General features: G+C 38.3%; 1 protein-coding gene across 2 annotated transcripts; it reads right to left on the bottom strand.

Annotated features, from left to right (window-relative positions):
* Positions 1-720: 720 nt before the first annotated feature.
* Positions 721-21,085, bottom strand: CPSF3 (cleavage and polyadenylation specific factor 3). 2 transcript variants are annotated; one of them, XM_074153954.1, is made up of 18 exons: positions 20,957-21,085; positions 20,060-20,123; positions 19,310-19,407; positions 18,504-18,632; positions 17,359-17,536; positions 15,614-15,703; positions 14,427-14,577; positions 12,095-12,270; positions 11,556-11,714; positions 10,636-10,782; positions 9,156-9,308; positions 8,645-8,753; positions 7,895-7,993; positions 6,683-6,777; positions 4,664-4,751; positions 4,020-4,089; positions 3,338-3,434; positions 721-1,036 (listed from the first exon to the last, which is right to left on the bottom strand). In XM_074153954.1, the coding sequence occupies exons 1-18, from the start codon at positions 21,025-21,027 to the stop codon at positions 935-937; spliced, it is 2,076 nt and encodes a 691-aa protein (XP_074010055.1). In that variant the 5' UTR covers positions 21,028-21,085; the 3' UTR covers positions 721-934. The 2 variants fall into 2 exon arrangements, with proteins under 2 accessions (XP_074010055.1, XP_074010056.1); XM_074153955.1 differs by lacking the exons at positions 19,310-19,407; positions 20,060-20,123; positions 20,957-21,085 and having other exon boundaries at positions 17,359-17,408; positions 18,504-18,555.
* Positions 21,086-21,090: the final 5 nt, after the last annotated feature.

The following is a 21,090-nucleotide window of genomic DNA, read 5'->3' as shown; positions in this document are numbered from 1 at the left end:
CTGTTTAGTTAGCTAATGACATCCAGCCTGGGGAGGAAAGTTGTCCCTAATTCTGCTAATACTAATAATACACTAATTCTACTAATACTGCTATAAAGGTTATCAGGTGCCAATTAAATCAGCTGAGAAAAGGGGTAGGGGAGGCAGTTGTGTGTACAAGAGAAAGATCAATATCCTTTTGTGAAAAACTCACTGTGGACATTTTTCAGCATGATTTACTGTTTGGCAACAACCCCCGATGCCTCGGAATATCGCGTTTGTGTCCAAAATCCTTCTCTGATCCCTGTTTCCTTGCCCGGGAAGCCGGTGTCAGTGGCATAGAAACAGTGACAGCAGCCACTGCTCTGCCCCTGGAGCTGTTACAGGTCATAAGCACCGACTTTGCTTGAAGCTGGTTTGGTTCCTCGAGCCCAATTAATGGCAACACCTGCACACATGATTTTACAGCTCCAATTAACCCCAGGATGGACACAGGGATTCCATTTAAAATGCGTTCCAGCCCTCTTTGACTTCAGGCAGATACAAGCACACAGGTAATCGCTTCCCTGACGTATGTATGAGCTTGAATCTGAGCATATGCAAACCCAAAACATCCAATTTATCTTCCAGCTGGTTGTCAAAAATATAAAACTCAATTTAATTTTTGTAATTCTACATTTAGACAGGTTAAGATTTTTTTCTTATTTCTTGTATATGCACATAAGAAAAAAGAACATGCGCATACTTTGCCTGATTTTATTACAAACATTATGCACACATATAGTTGCTATAAGGCTGCTCATCCATTATTTGAAATAACTCGGCAGTTTCACAGTCACAGAATTGATACATTTCACTTACTGAAGAAAAAATTTTTATTTACTCTTAAAAAATAGTCCAAAATAAACTGAACATGTAAAAGATTTTTCTGATGTGTGCTAGGTATCTACAGAGGTCAGTACACAGGGCTGAGGGCATCGTAAAGCCTCTGTGCAGCCAGCTCCACCATTTCACGAAGGGATTCGTCATCTTCGCTTCCTGGCTCACAGTCCACTGTCTGGGAATGAAACAAGAAGTATATTAGAACTAGGAGAACTTCATATCCCTTTTCAGCATGTGAAGAATGCTCACAAGGGGAAAGGAAAAAGTAGTCATGCAAATTGAAAATGAAGAAATAAAGTCATGGAGAGCGGCACTGTATGTTTTTAAATGGTGTGCCAACACGTAGAAGAGTTCAGAGAAGACTTACCAAGTCCTGCTAACCTTGAGTTCTGTGTTTGATTAATAACTTGTTTCAAAACTACTATGTAAAATGCATTCGGTTCTATAGATTCATTTAATTCAAACCCACACAAGGTTTAATCCTCAGAGATTTGATCTTATCTGTGAATTCACCCACATTGTACCAGATTAATATTGTAAAATGCGTGCATTCATCACAGAGGTACAGGCTGCCGGACTCGGGGAGTCTCCACATTGATCTTCCCACACCCATAAGTAACATTTACATCAAAACAAAACCCTGAAGAGATTCATTTATCACTGAAACAATGTAAAATGTCTTCCTAGAGAAAGATGCCCACCCCAAACATGCAAGTTCATCAACATTCAACCCAGTCCCCCAACTGCTCTATCTCAAAAACAAGGGCAGCATTTGCACAGTTCTTGTGCAGTTCTGATAATGCAGTTCTGCAGTTCTTGTGCAGTTCTAATAACATTTGCACAGTTCTTGAATACTGTTCTTGATCCTGTGGACTTTCTTGGCTCTAAGATTGTACCTTCTCTAACTCAGTATTAACTTGTTGCTCTTCTGAACAAGTAACTCCTTTCAACCAGTTTTTTTTGGGAAAAAAATGCATTTGAAGCAGCAAACATGCATTTAATGTTACCTAACAACGCTGGTAAAAGCATGTTAACGGTAAGGGCATTGTGTTCACAGTTAATGTGGCAAAAATAAATCCGTATGTCCCACCATATAGTCTTAGCTATATTAAACAGTTTTTTATTTTAAAGCTATTAAAGTTTTATAAGAAGATATATACGCACACAAAGGACAGATCTTGTAAAACTTGGTTCACAATGGTACAAGCTTGCCATTGCCAATACAGTATGTAAAATACGTATTATAAAGACACACACTGCTGCAGTTGAGTTACCATTAAGGTTTCTGTCAGTATGCAAGTCTCCTAACAATAATGACATGTATCGGTATAATATTATATGAAAATGAAACCTAAGTTCTTGATTAAGCAGCGTTTTTTTTTCCAGTCTTGTTACTTTTTTCTCTATTGCAAGACCTCTTTTCATCAGCCCTGTGTTTTTTCTGTGCTGCGTACGCATTGAAACGTAGCATATGTTTATTAAAAAAAACTGAGAAGGCGTGACACAGCAAGTATTGTGTGTTAACCACAAAACTGTAACTCTCCGTCCTCTGAAGATAATTAGCATTCACCTGGTTTGTTTCAATAGGTGGCAAGTTTTGGGCAGGGGCCAACCTTTTCTTCTGGGTTTGTAGAACACTCAAAATATTTGTTGTGGTCCCTAAGGACAGAGCTGAGACTACTCCAGTGCAATGTATTACTTCTGTGGACAGTGGTAATACATTATATGTATTATATGTTTTTAACAAATTATTAATAATGACAGAAAGTCAACACATTAACATGCTTAAGGACATGGTTTTTGAATAAACAGTTCCACACTGTTCGAATAACTAGGTGTGATAGCTTATTAAAGCAGCCTTCTGACATGCATGACATCCAATTCCGAACCTGGCTAGTAAATTAATAAAAGTATTTCTTTTTTGTATTTCAGGCTTTCAATTTAGCTACAAAAGGCTCAAGATGACAAAAAAAAAATAATAAATTTATTAGCATCATTCCTTCTCTTTGATTGTTCAACTATCCAGACCAGAGCCTATGTTTTCAGAGCATTTAAAAAAAATGTTTGTAGGTTAAATCAGTTTCTCCTCTACAATCTTTTTTTTATTAAGTTTTAAGTAGAGAGCTGCTGAAAAATGCTGGGTTTTCTTCCAAATTTACATGTACATTTGCTACATAAACATTGCTAGCATTTTTTTTAATGAAGAAAACTCTAGGAAGTGCTTCTGTAACAAACTCATAACCCAGCTTGCAGGCTGGGTCGGTATTTCTCTCAGAAAGGCCGGGTACTGTTTGACTGGTGAAAATGTTAATGAAATGAATGGAAAGTGAACAGGCTTAAGCTGTTTTGATACCAAATACAGAAACACCTCCTCAGCAAATGGGTACATGATATTCTAGGCAGCACCGTGTACTACCTGGAAGACTCACCTCTCTGAAGAGAGTGCACACAAAAGCAAGTGTTTTGCTGTACGTACCCGAGTGTCCAGTGAAATGTTTGCAGTTTTTCCATCAACCGTGACACACAGGACAGAGCCCTCTTTGGAACTCACAGAGTCTTCTCCAAACATATCCCTAAAACAAAGACCTATGTGTGTAAGACGTGGCCAAACAGCACACAATGTTTTTCTTTCTATTAACCTTAGGGTTCCAAAGGCATTTTGTCAGCAGAGTATCTCCTTTCAGCAACTACTATTTAAGCCACTCTAATATAATTAGCAAATACCAATCTAAATTATTATGAGAGTGGGTGTCACATAACAGTATTTTACCAAATCTTATCATAAATGAAGGGAAAGATTCCTTTGATTTCAAAAGAGGCGAGATTTCTATGTAAATAACAGAACATACATCAGAGTAAGTTTTAAAAGAGACATGATCCAAAAAGGTATTTTCATAACCATTTGTAGCATAATTTTGGGAGACAACTTAAAAATCTGTTTCTAGAAGAAATACTGGGCCCTGTATTCAAAATTTTAATGATGTTGAGAACTTTTTCCCGTACCTCTTTCCTAACTTAATTCCTGGCCCCCAGAGAAATTAGAATTTGCATAAACTATTTTTAAGTAACTGTATCTTTAAACTGTATTATCCTAAAATTATTGTATTTACACGATTAACAGTGATTATTTTCTTTTAGTAAAATATATGCCAACTTACTGAAGCATGATCTCCATTCTCTTCCTATACACATCCATATCTACTTTTTTGGAAATTTTATTTACTGCAGCTGAAAAGAAAAAGTCATTTTATTTTCACAGACATTTGCTGAGAGGGAAAATTCACTAATTGGTACATCCTGGTTCCTAACTGACTTTCATGAAAAACAAGCCAAAAGCTACATACGATACACATGTTTAAACAATTTATAAAGAAAACTTATTAAAAAAGATGGAAGAGTCAAAGAACTACGTACATTTAAAATGCACAATCCCTGTACTTATCCCATTTTAAAATAGAAAACCTTGCAAGTCTAATTCTCACTTCTTGATTCTCCTTTTTATTGTTAATGCTCATTACTTCTCACACTTCCTTTACTTATTTTAAATAAGGTCACATTTTCCACAGGCAGCTACCAGTTGCCATTTAAGACATATTTTCAACAAATGAAAGCATTACAAATAATGCAGACCAAGTTGTAATTCTGTTTTCAAGTAGCAAATCTTACTCCCTAAAAAGTGTCATAAGGAGAGCAAGCAGAATAGGGGGATTGCAATCTATTGCAAGGCATTATAGCCCTCTAAACTTGGTACAGAAAAATTAAGAAATGCCTCAGTTAAATAAGCACACGCTAGACTTATTACCTTTCTGTATTTTGGGATTTGACTGAACTTCCAGTATCACTGTTGTCACGGTGTCAGCATACATATCATTAGCAGGATTTGCCACCCACTGGAAGATAAAAAAAATAAATTCATAATTTGAGCCCATTATTTTGGGCTGAGTGAATAATGCAACATAAAACCAACGTAACATTCATTGCATTCTCCTATTTGCTTTTCTCTGAATTCTAGCTTCAAATGACTGTCACACATTTTACACCAAATCATTAACTGCTTTTAACTTGGTGTACTCCAGTAACTTCCCACAAAAAACTCAAGCTGCTGAATGTTTCTGAACGCATTTATGAAATAGTCATTAATTACCACAACTATTTGGGGTGGGAGGAAGGAGGGAACACCATTAGACATTATTTCCAATTACTATTTGCCAAATAAAAAACGGGCAGTGAATAGATTCATAGATTCATAGATTGGTCCAGGCCGGAAGGGACCTCCAAAGGTCATCTAGTCCGACCTCCCCGCAGTCAGCAGGGACACCCCCAACTAGACCAGGTTGCCCAGGGCCTCGTCGAGCTTCACCTTGAATATCTCAAGGGAAGGGGCCTCAACCACCTCCCTGGGCAACCTGTTCCAGTGTTCCACCACCCTCATAGTAAAGAACTTTTTCCTAATATCCAATCTAAATCTCCCCTTCTCCAGCTTAAAGCCATTGCCCCTCGTCCTGTCACTGCAGGCCTTTGTAAACAGACCCTCCCCAGCCTTCCTGTGGGCCCCCCTCAGGTACTGGAAGGCCGCTATTAGGTCTCCATGGAGCCTCCTCTTCTCCAGGCTGAACAACCCCAGCTCCTTCAGCCTGTCCTCGTAGCAGGGGTGCTCCAACCCCTTGATCATTTTAGTGGCCCTCCTCTGGACCCGCTCCATCGAGTCCATGTCCTTTCTATATTGAGGGCTCCAGACCTGCACACAGTGCTCCAGGTGAGGTCTGACCAGAGTAAAGTGGCAGAATCACCTCTCTGGATCTGCTGGCAACACTTCTTTTGATGCAGCCCAGGATGTGATTGGCCTTCTGGGCCGCGAGAGCACATTGCCTGCTCATGTCCAGCTTCTCATCCATCAGCACCCCCAAGTCCCTTTCCTCAGGGCTGCTTTCTAATACCTCATCCCCCAGTCTGTGTTTATACTGAGGATTGTTTCTTCCCAGGTGCAGAACCCTGCACTTGCTTTTGTTGAACCTCATGAGGTTCATCTGGGCCCACCCCTCCAGCCTGTCCAGGTCCCTCTGAATGACATCCCATCCCTCTGGTGTATCGACAACACCACACAGCTTGGTGTCATCTGCAAACTTGCTGATGGTGCTCTCAATCCCTCTGTCTGTGTCGTTGATAAAAATGTTAAACAGTACCGGTCCCAGCACAGACCCTTGAGGGGCACCACTTATCACTGCTCTCCATCTGGACTTCAAGCCATTGAGTACCACCCTCTGGGTGCGACCATCCAGCCAATTCCTTATCCACTGAACAGTCCACCCATCAAATCCGTATCCCTCCAATTTGGCAAGCCGGATGTTGTGAGGGACTGTGTCAAAGGCCTTACTGAAGTCCAGATAGATCACGTCCATAGGTCGTCCCTTATCTACTGACCTAGTCACTCTATCATAGAAGGCCACTAGGTTAGTCAGGCAGGACCTGCCCTTAGTAAAGCCATGCTGGCTATCTTAAATCATCTCCGTGTCCTCCATGTGCCCAAGCATGGCATCTAGAAGGATCTGTTCCATGATCTTCCCAGGCACGGAGGTGAGGCTGACATTGAATCTGCCATTATACTCTTGAGCCACGGCAAAAAAGAAGCTAGCAGTGGCTAAAGGAAACAGCAGGCATCAGACCAGGACCATAGCTCAAGGGGAACTTTGTTCTAGCTTTCACTCTACTTGACATCCAACAGAAAACTGCTTAAAACATGTAATTCTGCATGGCATCTATATGATACTATTTTGCAGAAACTGGAGAACAAAATACTTCTTCCTCCCTCACCAATGCCCACCTCAAGGACCACCATGCCTGGTTCCTGGATCACAGTAATATTTTTGAACACCTTCAGGGCCGGTTTTTGTTGGATTTCTATTTCTTCTACATCACCTAAGAAGTGACAACAAATGGTTAGCAAGAATAAAATTATACAGAAAGCAAGACTAACTTTGTCTGCATAAGAAAACAGGTCATTTTAAGAATAAGAGGGGTTGTCTGTTATTATCAGAACTGCTCAGAACAGCTCACAAAATCGAAGCACATACTCTCTTCCCTTACCTGACTATTATTTTCTTTGTTCTGGATTGTTTGGGTTTTTTTTTATTATGTAATATTGGCCATTTTACTTGTTTTGAATTCTCATATTTGACTGGCTTAGTACACTGATGCGAGGACCCCAATGAAAAATAAGAACTGAGAAATTTAGTGCTCCATTTGCAGAATTAACCAGCTCCTCTTACGCCCTTAAAGGATAACCCATTGCTTCCTTAAGCACAGAGCTTAAAACAAAAGCGTTTGCGTGCCAGGGAGCATTCAGGTTATGACACCCAAACATCAACTTGAATACAGGTTTTGTCTTCACTAGTGATACGAGTTACATTCTGACACTAGAGGAAAAAAAAAATCCTGAGCTTTAAATCTGGGAAAGGATCCTGCAAAATGTTAAAGGATCCTTTAACGAACTAGGACAGGAGTTGCCCCTAACCTTTAAGGAAGCCACACAGAGGCACTGAGGATCACACTAGTGGCAGATTTAAATGGCTTCTGACTCAGAAAAAGTCCACAAGGTTAGATTCTCACTTCTTGGGGAGAGATAGAAGAGGCTGGCTGTCACAAAGGAGGACAGAACTTCTCTTAATTGGATGGCATTACCCATTCTATTTTGGGGCTGGAGAGAAAAGATCAATTAATAAATTTTGCATCAGAGTGGCTATGGCACTCATTTTTTGGTGGCTTATAGGAGATAAAAATCAGCCTGGGCTCTATATTCCTATATGCTCATGATTCTGCAGTACAACTACAGCAGAAGCCCCCCAAAAAAGCATGTGTCATGCTGTGTCATGTCTGGCAGAAGCTGCATAATCTAATGCAAGTTGTAAAATACAAAACAAAATGTGGCACCTCAGTTACTGGCAAAGAAGTTTCCGCTCAGAAGACCTCTAAAGACTGGAAGTTGCTTTAGAAGTTGACCACTATAAATCATGAACACATCTTTCCAAATACCCACCGGTAAGTTTCTGTAGCTGATAATAAAGCAGATTAAAAGGGCCCGTATATGGAATGGCTTGTGTCTGTGTTACAGTGCTCATCGCCAAGTCTGTATAATCTGAAAGAATTTTGAAAAGTATGGATTAAAAATGATCCCTTTGAACTTCTATTGAGCATCTATTGTAAGAGAAATAATATATTTGTGCTTAAGAAACCACCAAGAGCTTGTTACTTTATCATAGCCATCAGAGGCAAACAACGAACCAGGACAGCAGAATTGCTTTCCCCCAAGTTCTTCTGACCTTACATTTATTTATTCTTCTATTTTGAGAATAGATCAATTTCTTTAGTAATAAACAGCATAGGAGCAACACATAAATATTTTCACTGTGCTGCAGCTTTTTATACTAAAAATTAATGACATTTTAGAAACTGGCAGGACAATTGATAAAGCTGCTTTTCTGTTCTCACTGCTAAGTTTTATGCAGAGGAAGAAGTTTTAAGTAACCAGAAGGGAAATCAAATTTTGCTTCTTTGCTTTTACAGAAAGAACAGAAAATATTTTAAACTTCAATGAGCCGAATGCCTTTCCTCTCACTCCAACAGTTCAGAACTTTAGGCAAAACTAAACCAAAATATAAACCAAGATGTTCACTAATTGCTTATCAAACACAGAATTAAAAAAACCCAACCTTTATTGTATGCCTTTTAATGACAAGAGGATACAGTAAGTTTCAATTACCTACTGAGCACATCACTGTCTACTTACTGGAGAGGTCACACGGGGAAAGGATGTGATAGTTAAAATTTCTTTTAACTAGGATCCCAGAAATTCTCTGTCCTTGCTCTGGTTTCTTATCTGCTAAAGATCCCATCACCTGGAAAGAAAAAAACCACATATAGTGCAACAAGGCAATCTGAAGTATTCATAGCTTACAGGTAACTATGGAGATAAAATACAGTTTTCGCAGAATAGTCATAGTATAAAATTAACTCTGAAAATAGAAGAAGATCAGGGTAACCAACAAACATTCCGAGATGTAACAAAAGAAAAGGCTGAAAGAGTGAAGAGCCAAAAAAACCCCACAAAACCCACCAAAAAACCCCAAAAAGCCAAGCCCCAAATACAACACTGAACAAAAAACATTCACATACTATTGAGTCCCTGGAAAACTCACACAATCCAAAACCAATTAAAAATAGAGGCTAAAAGGAAAATGTGTAGTTTTTATCCTAGAGGAAAATACTGTTGTACAGGTAAGAAAATATTGATTTTATACCTTGGCAAGTTTTTCTCCTCTGAAGTTTAATGTCACAGCTTCAGTATTTCTAGGATTATGAACTTCTATATGAACTTCATCATTGTCCTCATATTCCCGTATCAATGCTGCTTTCAATCTGGCCATTTCGTTTTGCTCACCATGAACTAAAATCTATAGAAAAGACAGTTTTCCTTTTAGCAAAAGTTACTTGCCCAACCAGACATGTTTAGTAAACAGATTATCCAAGAAAACCGCCATTTTGTACCTCATCTTTATAAAAAGGTAATTTCATGAGGTGACAATATATGAATTATTAGCTCAATTATACTACATACAGTTCTATGTGTGTCTTTGAATTCTATGCATTATTCAAAGGCATTCCACGACCCTGAGTACTAGTAGAAAAATATATGCAAATAAGCAGAATGCATTCAGAGATTCCATTTAACTTTTTATACACGAACACATTATTGTATTATGAAAGGGAATTATTAAGTTCAATGATACAAGTTAGTTAGCTTTACATTTTTGTGTCTGCATGTAGATAAACATATACATAATAAACACGCAATTCAGAGAGGATGCTTATTAAGTTCACAATTTTCTTTGCCAAGTTAAATCCTTTTTTCTTCGACTATGATTTATTTCTTATCTGTGCTTGCACACTGGTTCTCCCCTAGCCTCAGCAAGTTTCAGATCCTAGTCCTCATTTTCATATTCTGGTTCTTCACACCTCCTGCTCCCTGTGATTTGCTCATGCTCTTCCCTGCAAGCGCTGCCTTTATCTTTAGTTGCCTGCTACATACCTTCTTTCAGATTGGCCTACTCTTTTTCAATCAATGTTTTCTTTTTTATTTTGGGGCAAATTGAGAGCCAGAGAGGGACTCTTTGTCAGGAAACGTAGTGACAGGACAAGGGGTAATGGTTTTAAACTGAAAGAGGGGAGATTTAGATTAGATATTAGGAGGAAATTCTTTACGGTGAGGGTGGTGAGGCACTGGAACAGGTTGCCCAGGGAAGCTGTGGATGCCCCATCCCTGAAGTGTTTAAGGCCAGGCTGGATGGGGCTTTGAGCAACCTGCTCTAGTGGGAGGTGCCCCTGCCCAGGGCAGGGGGGTTGGAACTTGATGATCTTTAAGGTCCCTTCCAACTCTAACCATTCTATGATTCTAAGAAATTCCAGTGAATTATTCCAATACTACTGTCTCAAACTTAATGTTGTCCTATATTTTATCTTATTTGTGCAAAACACTGCTGAAACAGGTTATGGACCATACCACTTCCTTGAAAGTCATCCCCCAATATCCCACATGCAGACAGTGGAGAGCAAGTTCATCTTTATTTTGCTAAAGTAACATGGCAAAAAAATGGTAAAAATCTCCACCTTTTAATATTCAAAGCATAGGGGTGCTGGCTACTGCTACTGCCTTGATGACTCAAGGCCGTGAACTGGTTTGATGAATCCCCCTCTGGAGAACTGGGCAGCATGTATACTAACCACATGTGGAGGTTTCAGGGCCCGGATAAATTCACTAGTTTGTTGATAATCTGTGTGAGCAGAGAAAGAAATGTAATCCACAGACATCTTCAGTGGGAGTTTTTGCCCTGACATAGTTGTGATCTCTTCCGGTTCAGACATGATGTGCTAGAAAAAAAGAGCACTTTAAATAAAAAATTGAAAGCTTCCTACAGACACCATATAACTAATGCTTCACGTTTCAAAAATCAATGAAATAATATTGGCAGACAGGTTAAATGTGAAGAACTGAAAAAATCTTCAAATTTCACAAAACACACACTCACAAATGAAAAAAACGTGCACAACACACTCCATTTCATCTTTTGCATCCCCAGTGGACCTGGGACTTCATTCTTCTTCCAGATACATCTCTCTCAAATTTGCATTGAAATTGTAACAAGTGTGTGATTTACATCTCTAAAGGCAAAACTAGATGCTCTGGTTGCCCTTAGCTGCTAGAATTTGGCAGGAAGGATTTAATTCTCCACAACTGGACAGTGGCACAGCATGTGCAAAGCAGTGTGATCTCTGACACATAAGTAGTGTTAGATTTAACATCTACTCCTCTAGAATTAGGGTTAGGACTCCTCTCTCAAAAAGGTAAATGGTGGAGAGGTCTAAAGATGGAGAAGAGTATCAGTCATTCTTTCTCATGACAAGATAACTGCTCCTAGAAAAGATTATTCTGTATAACGTCACTGGAAATGGCCATATGCAAGTTTTCAATACTTTTCATTAATATGAGCCAAAAGCAATTAGCTTTGACTACATAATTACGCGTACCTGACAACAATCTTCTCAGTAAATCCAACTAAAGACACTTGCTATTGGCCAATTCTTTTTAAACAGAGCATGAATACTACTTCATATTAAGAAGCTGTGGTGCGTTAGCAACTCACCTTAGCAAGCGTTCCTTCAACGCAGTACCCTGCTATAATTACTCCATTTCTCTTATCTGTGCACCAGCTCTCAAACAACTCTCTGGATAAGCCACTCTGCATCATACCTGGGGACGCCATCACAACGCTTGGGCCAATATCATCAAAATGATCCATACTCTAAATGGACAAACAGTAAGAATATCACTTACCATAACTCACTTAAATGAAGGACAGCCTAGCGGCACCTTTGAACAATGTACAAGTAGAGCCCTATGTTCACAGATTATACCCCATCCTCAAAAAAAGTGCCCTTTGCAGGAAAGTTCCTCCTACTGATGCCCATAAGGAGCAAACTATAAGCACAGGGATCTACAGTGGAAGAAAAGTTGGGGCATAATTTCCCCTTGACCAGCTCTCTAAACACTGGGATAGCAGATAGCTCAGATATAAACCTGCACCTAATCCATCTATTAGGACATCACATGCAAACTATTCAGCAACTATGAGCTCTTCTGTCACCCTTCCTCTTTTGTAAGACAACCTTACCTCAAGCTTACCTTCAGATTACTAATATGCTTGAAAACAAAGGGATTGTTTATGTTAATTTGCTTGCGGATTTTGTCATTCATGGCGTTGACGTATGTCTGATAAACTGCCATACATTTCTTTGCCAAAGAGGAGGCATAGTATATAGGGATATCATGGAGTTCAGGATGATTCTGCCAGTATTCATCTAAAAAAAATGAAAACAATGAAACAAAACAAAAAACCCCACCAATCAAGAATGCACACAACTCCACCCACAGCATTATCTCCAAAATGTATGCTTCTCAGATACGTTAATACTTCTTGTAAAAGAGATTTAGCAGTGAGTTTTTTTCACTTTTATTACAGAAAATCACAAACTTTTTTTTTATCCTGCTCTACTAAAGAAGAAAAAGCAATCACCAACTAAAAACATATGCAACCAGTACAAACAAACAGGCAAACAAACAAGAAAAAGATGAACTTCAGATATTTTTGGCAGGTTAAATTCCAATCAATCACCAACTTCAGCTACAAGGCATAAAGTATACATATTACACAGCAATAAATCTACGTGTACAACAACCCAAGTTTTACCACATCGCTGCAATAAAGCTAAAATGTCTCTGTCAAATATTAATTCTACATCTAACAGCTAAGGACATCTGCATAAAGATATGTTGGTGAGAATTCACCATACCAAAGTTCCGGAAAACAAATCCATGGAGTTCAAGGTGTGAAGGGGGTAACCAGTAAGCCTGGCTTACTGTATATCACCAACATTACATTTCACAAGCTTAACTGAAACAAAAACAGGAAAAAAGCCTCTACTAACCACAACTTATTTTATCACTGATGACAGTAGCCATGACCTTCACTAAACACAAAGAAGAGATCTGAATGCAGATCTACAAACATAATGTTAATTTTCCCACTCGCATACAGCTCTGCTAGTCTAAACCACATTTATATTGCATAACTGGGGAGCAATTATCCAAAAAGAGTGGAATGCCCTTTTGGCTGTATTTGTACATTTAAAATGATACAGCTTTGACCTGGAAACAAAGCTTTTCAGAACATGTCAGAGAGGCTCACTGACACGAATAGCTTCAAAAGCTGAAGTGTGAGGTATAAACAGCCGCTAAAAGATAACTAACAGCAGGACTTACAGTAACATTAAAAGACCGCACCCATCATCCTGATTTTCTACACCACAATGCAATACTTTATTTTTGGTCAGACACTTATGGAAAGAAGAAAAACAAACACAGAAGCCTGCGGGCTCAATTGTGTAGGCATGTGAGATGCCATTGCATTTTCTACCTAATTAAGCATCCAATTACATGTCTACCTTTACTAGATGTATTTTCAAGCTTATCTTTAGAAACTCACTTTCATATCTACACTCAGCAAGGAGAGGCCAACAAATTACAAACTAATGGCTACACAAAGAGTTAGAATGCTCATTTTTTCTCTCTTCTACAAAACAAAAAAAAAATCTTAATTAATTATAAGTAGTAAATAATCCTACAACATTGAATACTTCCCCATGACTAGATCCAAATTTCTTAGTAACATTTGAATAGACCAGTAACACATTTTGAAAACAAAGTAGTTTCTAATGTTGAGCTAAACTGAAATGGGAAGTGAGAAGAATTTCAAGTATTTTAGGTAACGCTTTAGATTCAACATCCCTAAAAATAAGTATTTTAATTTTGAGATAGTTATCTTTTGATCTTGCCAGCATCCACGTGAGCAAAAGAAGACTAGTGAAAAAATCACATACATAGTACACATTAAATATGCTAAAAGGAAGCAAAGATACCCGGAAAAAAAAAATTAAAAATTGTTTTATCTAAAGTACCTTGTAACAACTACCCATGTATTTTATGTGAAGTGGCTTGTTACGATCATGTATAATTCTCCCCTCCCTCTCATTTTTGCTCTTCTTAGCAAAGCTTAATTTGCTTTCCCATTATCATTAGGACTTTAGAAATGCTAGAAGTGTGTTGTTATGTCTTCTCAGCTTTTCCCATAAAGACTTCATATACGTTTGTGAATTAAAGGGCAAAGATAGTGAAACTTTGGAACAAAATATATCTTTTTTTTTTCAGCGGTACAGTTTAAATAGAACAGTTGTGACTGCTTACTTTTCAATCTGTAATAATAGTCCCTATTTGCTGTTGGTTTATTGGATTTTTTGCATTTGAACAAACACGCATTATAGATTCTCAGGTAATTAACACACTGGAAAATGGCTGAAGAGTTGTTTAAAAAAATGACTGTATCTGAAAGACTGCACCTGAAAACATTCTCATTTAACTTTACATGCCTTTTATTAAGACGAGCTGCAAAGGTACATACCTAAAATTAAAAGTAGTTCTTGAGCTCGACCCAGGGCAAACACAGGAATAAGACCTCTACCTCCTCTATTTACAATATCGTGGACGGTATTACAGAATCTTGCCTCTCGCTCTTCCCTTTTTTCATGAATATGAGTACCATACGTCGATTCCTATATAGAGAGAAACTGAGTATTAAAAGTGCTGACACACACACTAATTCTTGATCTTCTCCTCTGAAACCACCAAGAAAATGAAGAAAAACATACTGGTGTTAATATGGGGGGAAGAGGGAGGGAGAGGGTTGAAGTGAAGGGAAAAATCAAACCCACCCCCAAATTCACATAACCACCTACACCAAGATAAATAACTAAAATTGCCCCTCCCCAGAACTCCTCCCAGCAATTTGGAAAGACAGATCCTGTTAGTAAATAAATAAAAAAAAAATTAAAAAGTTAGAACTATTAATTTTGATACTTCTTTTAAGAGTTTTCAAATTTAACATACTTATTTTCCTAACTGGAAATGCTGCCACTGCTTTCATGAAGGGGTTATCACGGCTCACTAGTGGTATGTGTGCCACAGTTTAGAAACACCTAGCCTAAAAGATAGGAATTACACAAAATGCAAGATTTTGATGTGACTTAAAATGAAACTGTCAGTTGCAGAAAGCAGTTAGAAGGGACACAACGTTAATTTGAAGATCCCACTGTTTGTTTCCAGAAAAAAATGTTACTTTTAAAGTTTCCCCTCAGCTTCCGATTCTCCAAACACGGATTCAGAATAAAACCTCAGAAAACAAAACAAAAATACCAAATAGCACTCGGGGTACCTCCACCCAGGCCTTCTGAACACACATAGTTGGAAATAGGTTAGGATCTACTAAAGAAAGATATCTGGCTAAATTGGGCTTTGTACGACGCATCTAGCAAACACAAGTCAAAATCTAATAAATCTCCCATCTTGAAAAGGTTTGTCTAGAAGCTTAGGGAGCTTCATCAGAAGAATTATAAAATGAAAAATAGACTTTTTAATACAGTAAAAAGAAATGTTGGAGTGTTCTGGACACCCAATCATTTGGATATTTAACACAAATCATGTACTACCATTAAATCTGCAATGCCTTTCTCATTCCATTTTAGCTTTAACTAAATAATACCCCATATATATTTAATTACTCATATAAAGAAATAATTTAGTAAGACTTACAATTATAAGAATATCAGGTTTAATATTGGGAATCTCAGCTGCCATCAGGTGTCTGTCTTCCTGTCTTGAGAAGTCACCTGTATATAGAAGCTATTGGAGACAAAAAGAAGCAGTTATTCTGATCACAGGTTCTACCAGGTCAGCAGTCTTTAAAGCTGCTATAGAGGAATGATATTTTCTAAGCTAAGATGGTTTTAAGGAATTTATGATAAAAAGGTCACTTGTATATTAACTAAAGACTCTTCTGATGTGGACAGTGCTTACAATATTAGGTCAATAGTCCTACAATACAAATATTTTAACCACAATAAGTAATGGTATTTCAAGCAGTACCATAACTCCAACAGAACTAAGTAAACAATTATTAAGATTTTATTTTTCATTTGGGATATAAAGGTGCCATTTTCAGCCTTTTCAATACATGCACCGACCATTAAGTAGTAAAACTTGACATAACAGAAAATACAGTAGGTCCTAAGTGGAAGTAAAATATAAATAAAACTGCATTTACATATCAGAATGCAAATGTAATTAATAATCCAATAAAACTACTTATTAAAGGCCTTCTAAGATTTTCTGATACTAAAAAAAAAAAGCCTGTAATCTAGCAGATTTTCCAAACAGAATGATCATATTCCCCGTTATATCAAGCAGCAATTTGTAACTGTTAGTAATTTTTAATGGATTCTTAATTGCAGGGTGGAATGCAGCTCTCTGTGCCCAAAATGATGGTTTCAAAACCGAACATTTTTTACTTAGCAATCATTCCATTGATGAAAATGTGAATAATAACAAAATAATACTCAGCAACAGCAGATAACTGTTCCACAGGCAACCTACTACCACATTTTTTATTTGCTTCATAGAGAATTAAAGAAAATATTGGATATTGAAACCCAATCAATTTGAGTCATACACAGCAAGAGGAAAATCTCTTTCTCCATCCTGCCTTAATCAGAAAAAAAAACCCCAAACAAAAAAAGGCAGTATGATATCTAATTTTTATTGTAGTCATTGTAAATTAAGTTCTATTTCTACATTGTTTAAAAACTTTAAACTTTTAAAATTCTCTATCATTATAAACCACGAACAAAATCCTACTAGAGAGCAAGACTGAGGACCACTATCTCTCTTCCCTCTTCAAGGCTGTATGAAACTTCTCGGGTGGTGATCATCCTACTGAACTCCAATTCATGAGATTAAAGTATCTGCTTTTGACACAGTGCTGCCTGTGATTACATTATGACTTACTTAATCTCTCTGTGCTTAAAATTAACAACCATCCTATTTCTTTAGGCACTTTAGCATAAGAGCATTATCAGAAAAATTTAACTTGCATACTTTAACAGAAGTCGTTTAAGCACTCAGCCAGGCAGACATGGTACATCAGAATTACAAAACCAACACGTTATGATAGATTGTACTAAAATGCAGCTTCCATAAGACTGCCTCAGCTATCAGCTACCTCTGAGTGGACCAGCAAGGAAAACTACATGTTTACTAGTTCCAAGTCAGAGTCATAACTCACTGCCATAAAACCCAAACATCCTACCTGGTTCATTACATGTCACCTGATAGTTTTAATTAATAAGAAAATACACGCTCTAAGTCAAGGCCTCCCACCTTGACTTGAGTTCAAGTACATTTGACAGCACCAGCCACAGTGGTGGGGCTTAAAAGACAAATAATTAATGACTAAGTTTGAATTCGGACTTGATTTCAACTTTATAATAAAAAGAAAATACCTTCACACCAGCTATTTCAATCATAAACATGGCTGCTCCCAGAACGTGGCCTGCGTGGTAACACCAGAATTTGATTCCTGCCACCTCTTTCACTTCATGGAAGTTGATGGTCTCAATCTTGTCCATGCTTTCTTCAAGGTCTGTTTCTGTATATAGCATGTCATCCGCTGATATATTACTGGATGTAAGTGAAATGGCTAAATATCAGCTCATCTTACCACCTTAGATTATAAAACAGTTGGAAAAAACTCTTTCTGGATTTTTCCCCACTAACAGCAAGGCTTCCATTCAATAACGCCATGTCTCCTACGTTAGAAATCAAGCCCGGGTGCTCTAACGTAACTCACCTGAGCAGAGTTAAAGCATCTTTCTTTTGAAAAGCCATGCTAGAATAGTTTTTTTCAGTTCAGAAGCTACTCTATATTTGTCTAAAAGTACCAATAGATTCCCAGCCCTGGACAGAGATCTGCCACTTAGCTTCTAACAGTCCTCAAAAACCAAACTAAACCACACTTTTCCCACAACAAACAAGTTAAAAGAGGAATGTTTATCAGGTTTCTGACCCAAGCTAGCATCTGCTGAGTTGAGATATGCTGAGGACCACTGCATTCACATAGAAAAGATGTGTGAAGGCACATAACAGAAGGAAGAAAAAAAAAAGAAGAAAAAAAAAAAAAGAGAAGAAACCCCAGCAACATGTAAGTAACAGAGCACTCCTTGTATATTTAATATTTGATCTGACCTTGTCCTGAAAAGTGATTTGTATCTTTAGGGGCTTATTTTTCACTAGTTATGTGAAGCTTAAGAAAAATAGGCATTAAAAAGCATGAGAACAAGAGTGTCTTAAGAGAAACAGATGGGGAAAAAAGGATACTATTAAAGGTTGAAATAAGGCAAATGAAAAGAATGAGAGGAAAGAAGGAAAGATTATATTTTTGTTTTGTTTTATGGGTAGGAAATTATTTGAGACACATTATCCCTGAGGCAGTAAGATAATTCATTAAGTCTGACCTGGTTATAACATCGCTACTTGTGGCAACATCCAGGTTCATTCAGCCACCTCTGGTGGCTTCATCTTAAGTTTCCTACTGGATATATAGATGAAATAATTCAGGAGTTGAAGAGACACCCACGGGTCAGCTTACCTGACTTTGACGTAGTCTGAAAGAAGCCATCTGTAAATAGCTTTTGTGGCATGAGTCATAAACGTCCTTCCTTTAAAACTTGTTTTCTGCAAAAACCATGGTAAAGCCCCACAGTGATCTAAATGGAAACTTAAAACAGACACACAAATCCAATTAATACGTTAACATTACACAACACGAATGTATAATATATATCATATAATTCACTACTTCACTGGATTAACATAGCATCACGAAAATCCAGAAACAGAATTTGCAACCTCCTTGCTAACTATGCTGGTCTATATTCTGCACGCTAGCGACTAGAAACACAACCAAGAAAAGGTAAGACTAATACAGGCAATTTTCCAGTAATTGCAAAGGTTTTGCCCATATAATTTCAGAATTAATTTTTTTGTAATTTACATATAAATTTAGAGGGAAAAAAATAACAGGAACCAGCAACAAGATAAACGTCAAAGATACAAGAAAGCTATCAAATATGATCCTAAGTTTGCAGGTTGGACACTATGGATTAAAACACGAACTACTACAATAAAACTATTTGGCCACACTTCCACTTTGACCTGTCTTAAGGAAGTAGTTTTGAAATATAGGTAGAACAAACACATACCACAAAAACTACGGATTTTATACAGACTAGTTAAATAATTTAGAAATGGCTCTCCTTGTCTTTCAGTTTTGCCATGCCATGCCATTACCATCTATGGAATTCGATCTATTTACACAGCCTGTTTTAATAACCTACAAGTGAACACAGCTTAGACCACAACCTTAGTATATTTGTTCCTAAAGGTGCAACTTACTGACTAATAAGGAGGAGATCAATCTCAGCAGGATCTATCAAATCAATGTAAGGAAGAGCATCCATTCCTTCCAGTCCAGGATGGATTCCACAATCAAGCTGAAAATGAAATAAAGTTAAATCTTCTAACAGAACATATAAAAAACCTCTTCCGTTTTGGTCTAAAATACAGTTACTAGTGACTGATAACTTTTAGCATCATGCAAAAGAAGTATTTTTTCCTTAAACACTGCTTTTAGTGTTGGATTTCATATCTTGGGCTTCTGTCTAGATGAGTTATCTCCACTGGGAAAATGAACACCTTTCAAGAGATCATAGTCTTTGTTTATAATTTTGTACCTTTGCAAGCCTTCATTCACACTTCAACAATACCTGAATATACAGAACTAGTGCATGCCAGTTATTTCAGCCACCATCTGAGAAGACAGCTAGAAAAGGGAATGAGAATATGTATGTTTACATGTGACTGTTTACACATAACTGTACGTAAACACTAGCCTTTGGTTCCACTGAAACCTAATATGTGTAAATTTTAGAATGTACACTTAAGGCATACATTCTGTTTGGGGATATGGATTTATTTTACAGGACAGTCTCTGTAATGTCTACTATCACATATGCAATACTGTTCCAGAAAGCTACAAAATGTGCCTTATCTAGCACAGTGGCTGTGATTTTAACCTATAACATCTTTTTGTGATCTGAAGTACCATAATGAGAGAGTGTACAAATACATTCATGCAATAATTACCATTATTTTTCTTCCTTTAAACTCCAGAATAATGCATGATCGTCCGACTTCTTGGCCAGCACCTCTGCAAAAGGACAGCAAAGTCACCAAAATTACAACAACGCACATGGATGTACCTTGGATGTCTTTAGTGGCATTCTTTTTCTATGGAGAAATAACAGTGGCACAGTCCTTTTAAGTTCAGGTATTTAAAGTAATTGAACAGTTATATTTATCTCAATTGAAATAAGATAAATATTTAACGCAGCAGAAATGAAAAGAATCTGTTTGCGGGAATTATTGTGGTGTCTTACGGCTTTTACTGCATGCCTGCGCACTCGGCTCTCGAAGTCTTGAGATGTATAACGAATGAAAAGTTTACTCAAAATAACAAATTACCTCGGGCTGAATAACCTTTGAAGTAGCATCCTCAAGTTGTCCAGAAGACAACTCTAGTGATGCTACCAGAAACACCTTCAAATTGCACTGGCACCTTTACCAGAGAAGAAAAAACACACAACTTAAAACAGTACAAAACCCACAGTGCTGTCGAAGTGCAAATGGCTAAAAAGAAGGGTTTTTGCTCAGACAACACCTCAGTATCGCATAAGGAAAGGAGTCAGCCTTTCTAGCCGAGTATGACAGCTCTCCCGGCGAATGCAGCCTGCCCCCAACGAAAAACCACGAGGGGGGGAAAAAGCAGCAGCCCGGGATTTCAACGCCCGGGACAACGTTCCACCCGGGGCAGGCTCCCGCCTCGCCTGTCGCGATGGCGATACACAGCCCCTCCATCCCCCCCGCGGGACGGGGCTCCCACCCCACGGCCCTGCCCGGCGGCCGGGTGGCCCCGGCGCCTCCCCGACACCCCCTCAGGCCCGACGCCCGGCTCCCGCCGTCGCGCCCGCCCCGGGCGCTCACAGGGGGCGGATAAGCAGCTGATCGCTCTCCTCCGCCGGGATCAGGGCTTCGGCTTTCCGCTTGGCCGACATAGTGGGGGTGAGCCCCGGCGGCGACCGGCGCCGTCCCTCACAGCCCGACTTCCGCTTCCGCCC

The sequence above is a fragment of the Numenius arquata genome, chromosome 9 (genome assembly GCF_964106895.1).
Source record: "Numenius arquata chromosome 9, bNumArq3.hap1.1, whole genome shotgun sequence".
Taxonomy (NCBI): domain Eukaryota; kingdom Metazoa; phylum Chordata; class Aves; order Charadriiformes; family Scolopacidae; genus Numenius; species Numenius arquata.
This window is presented reverse-complemented; position numbering and strand designations above follow the sequence as displayed.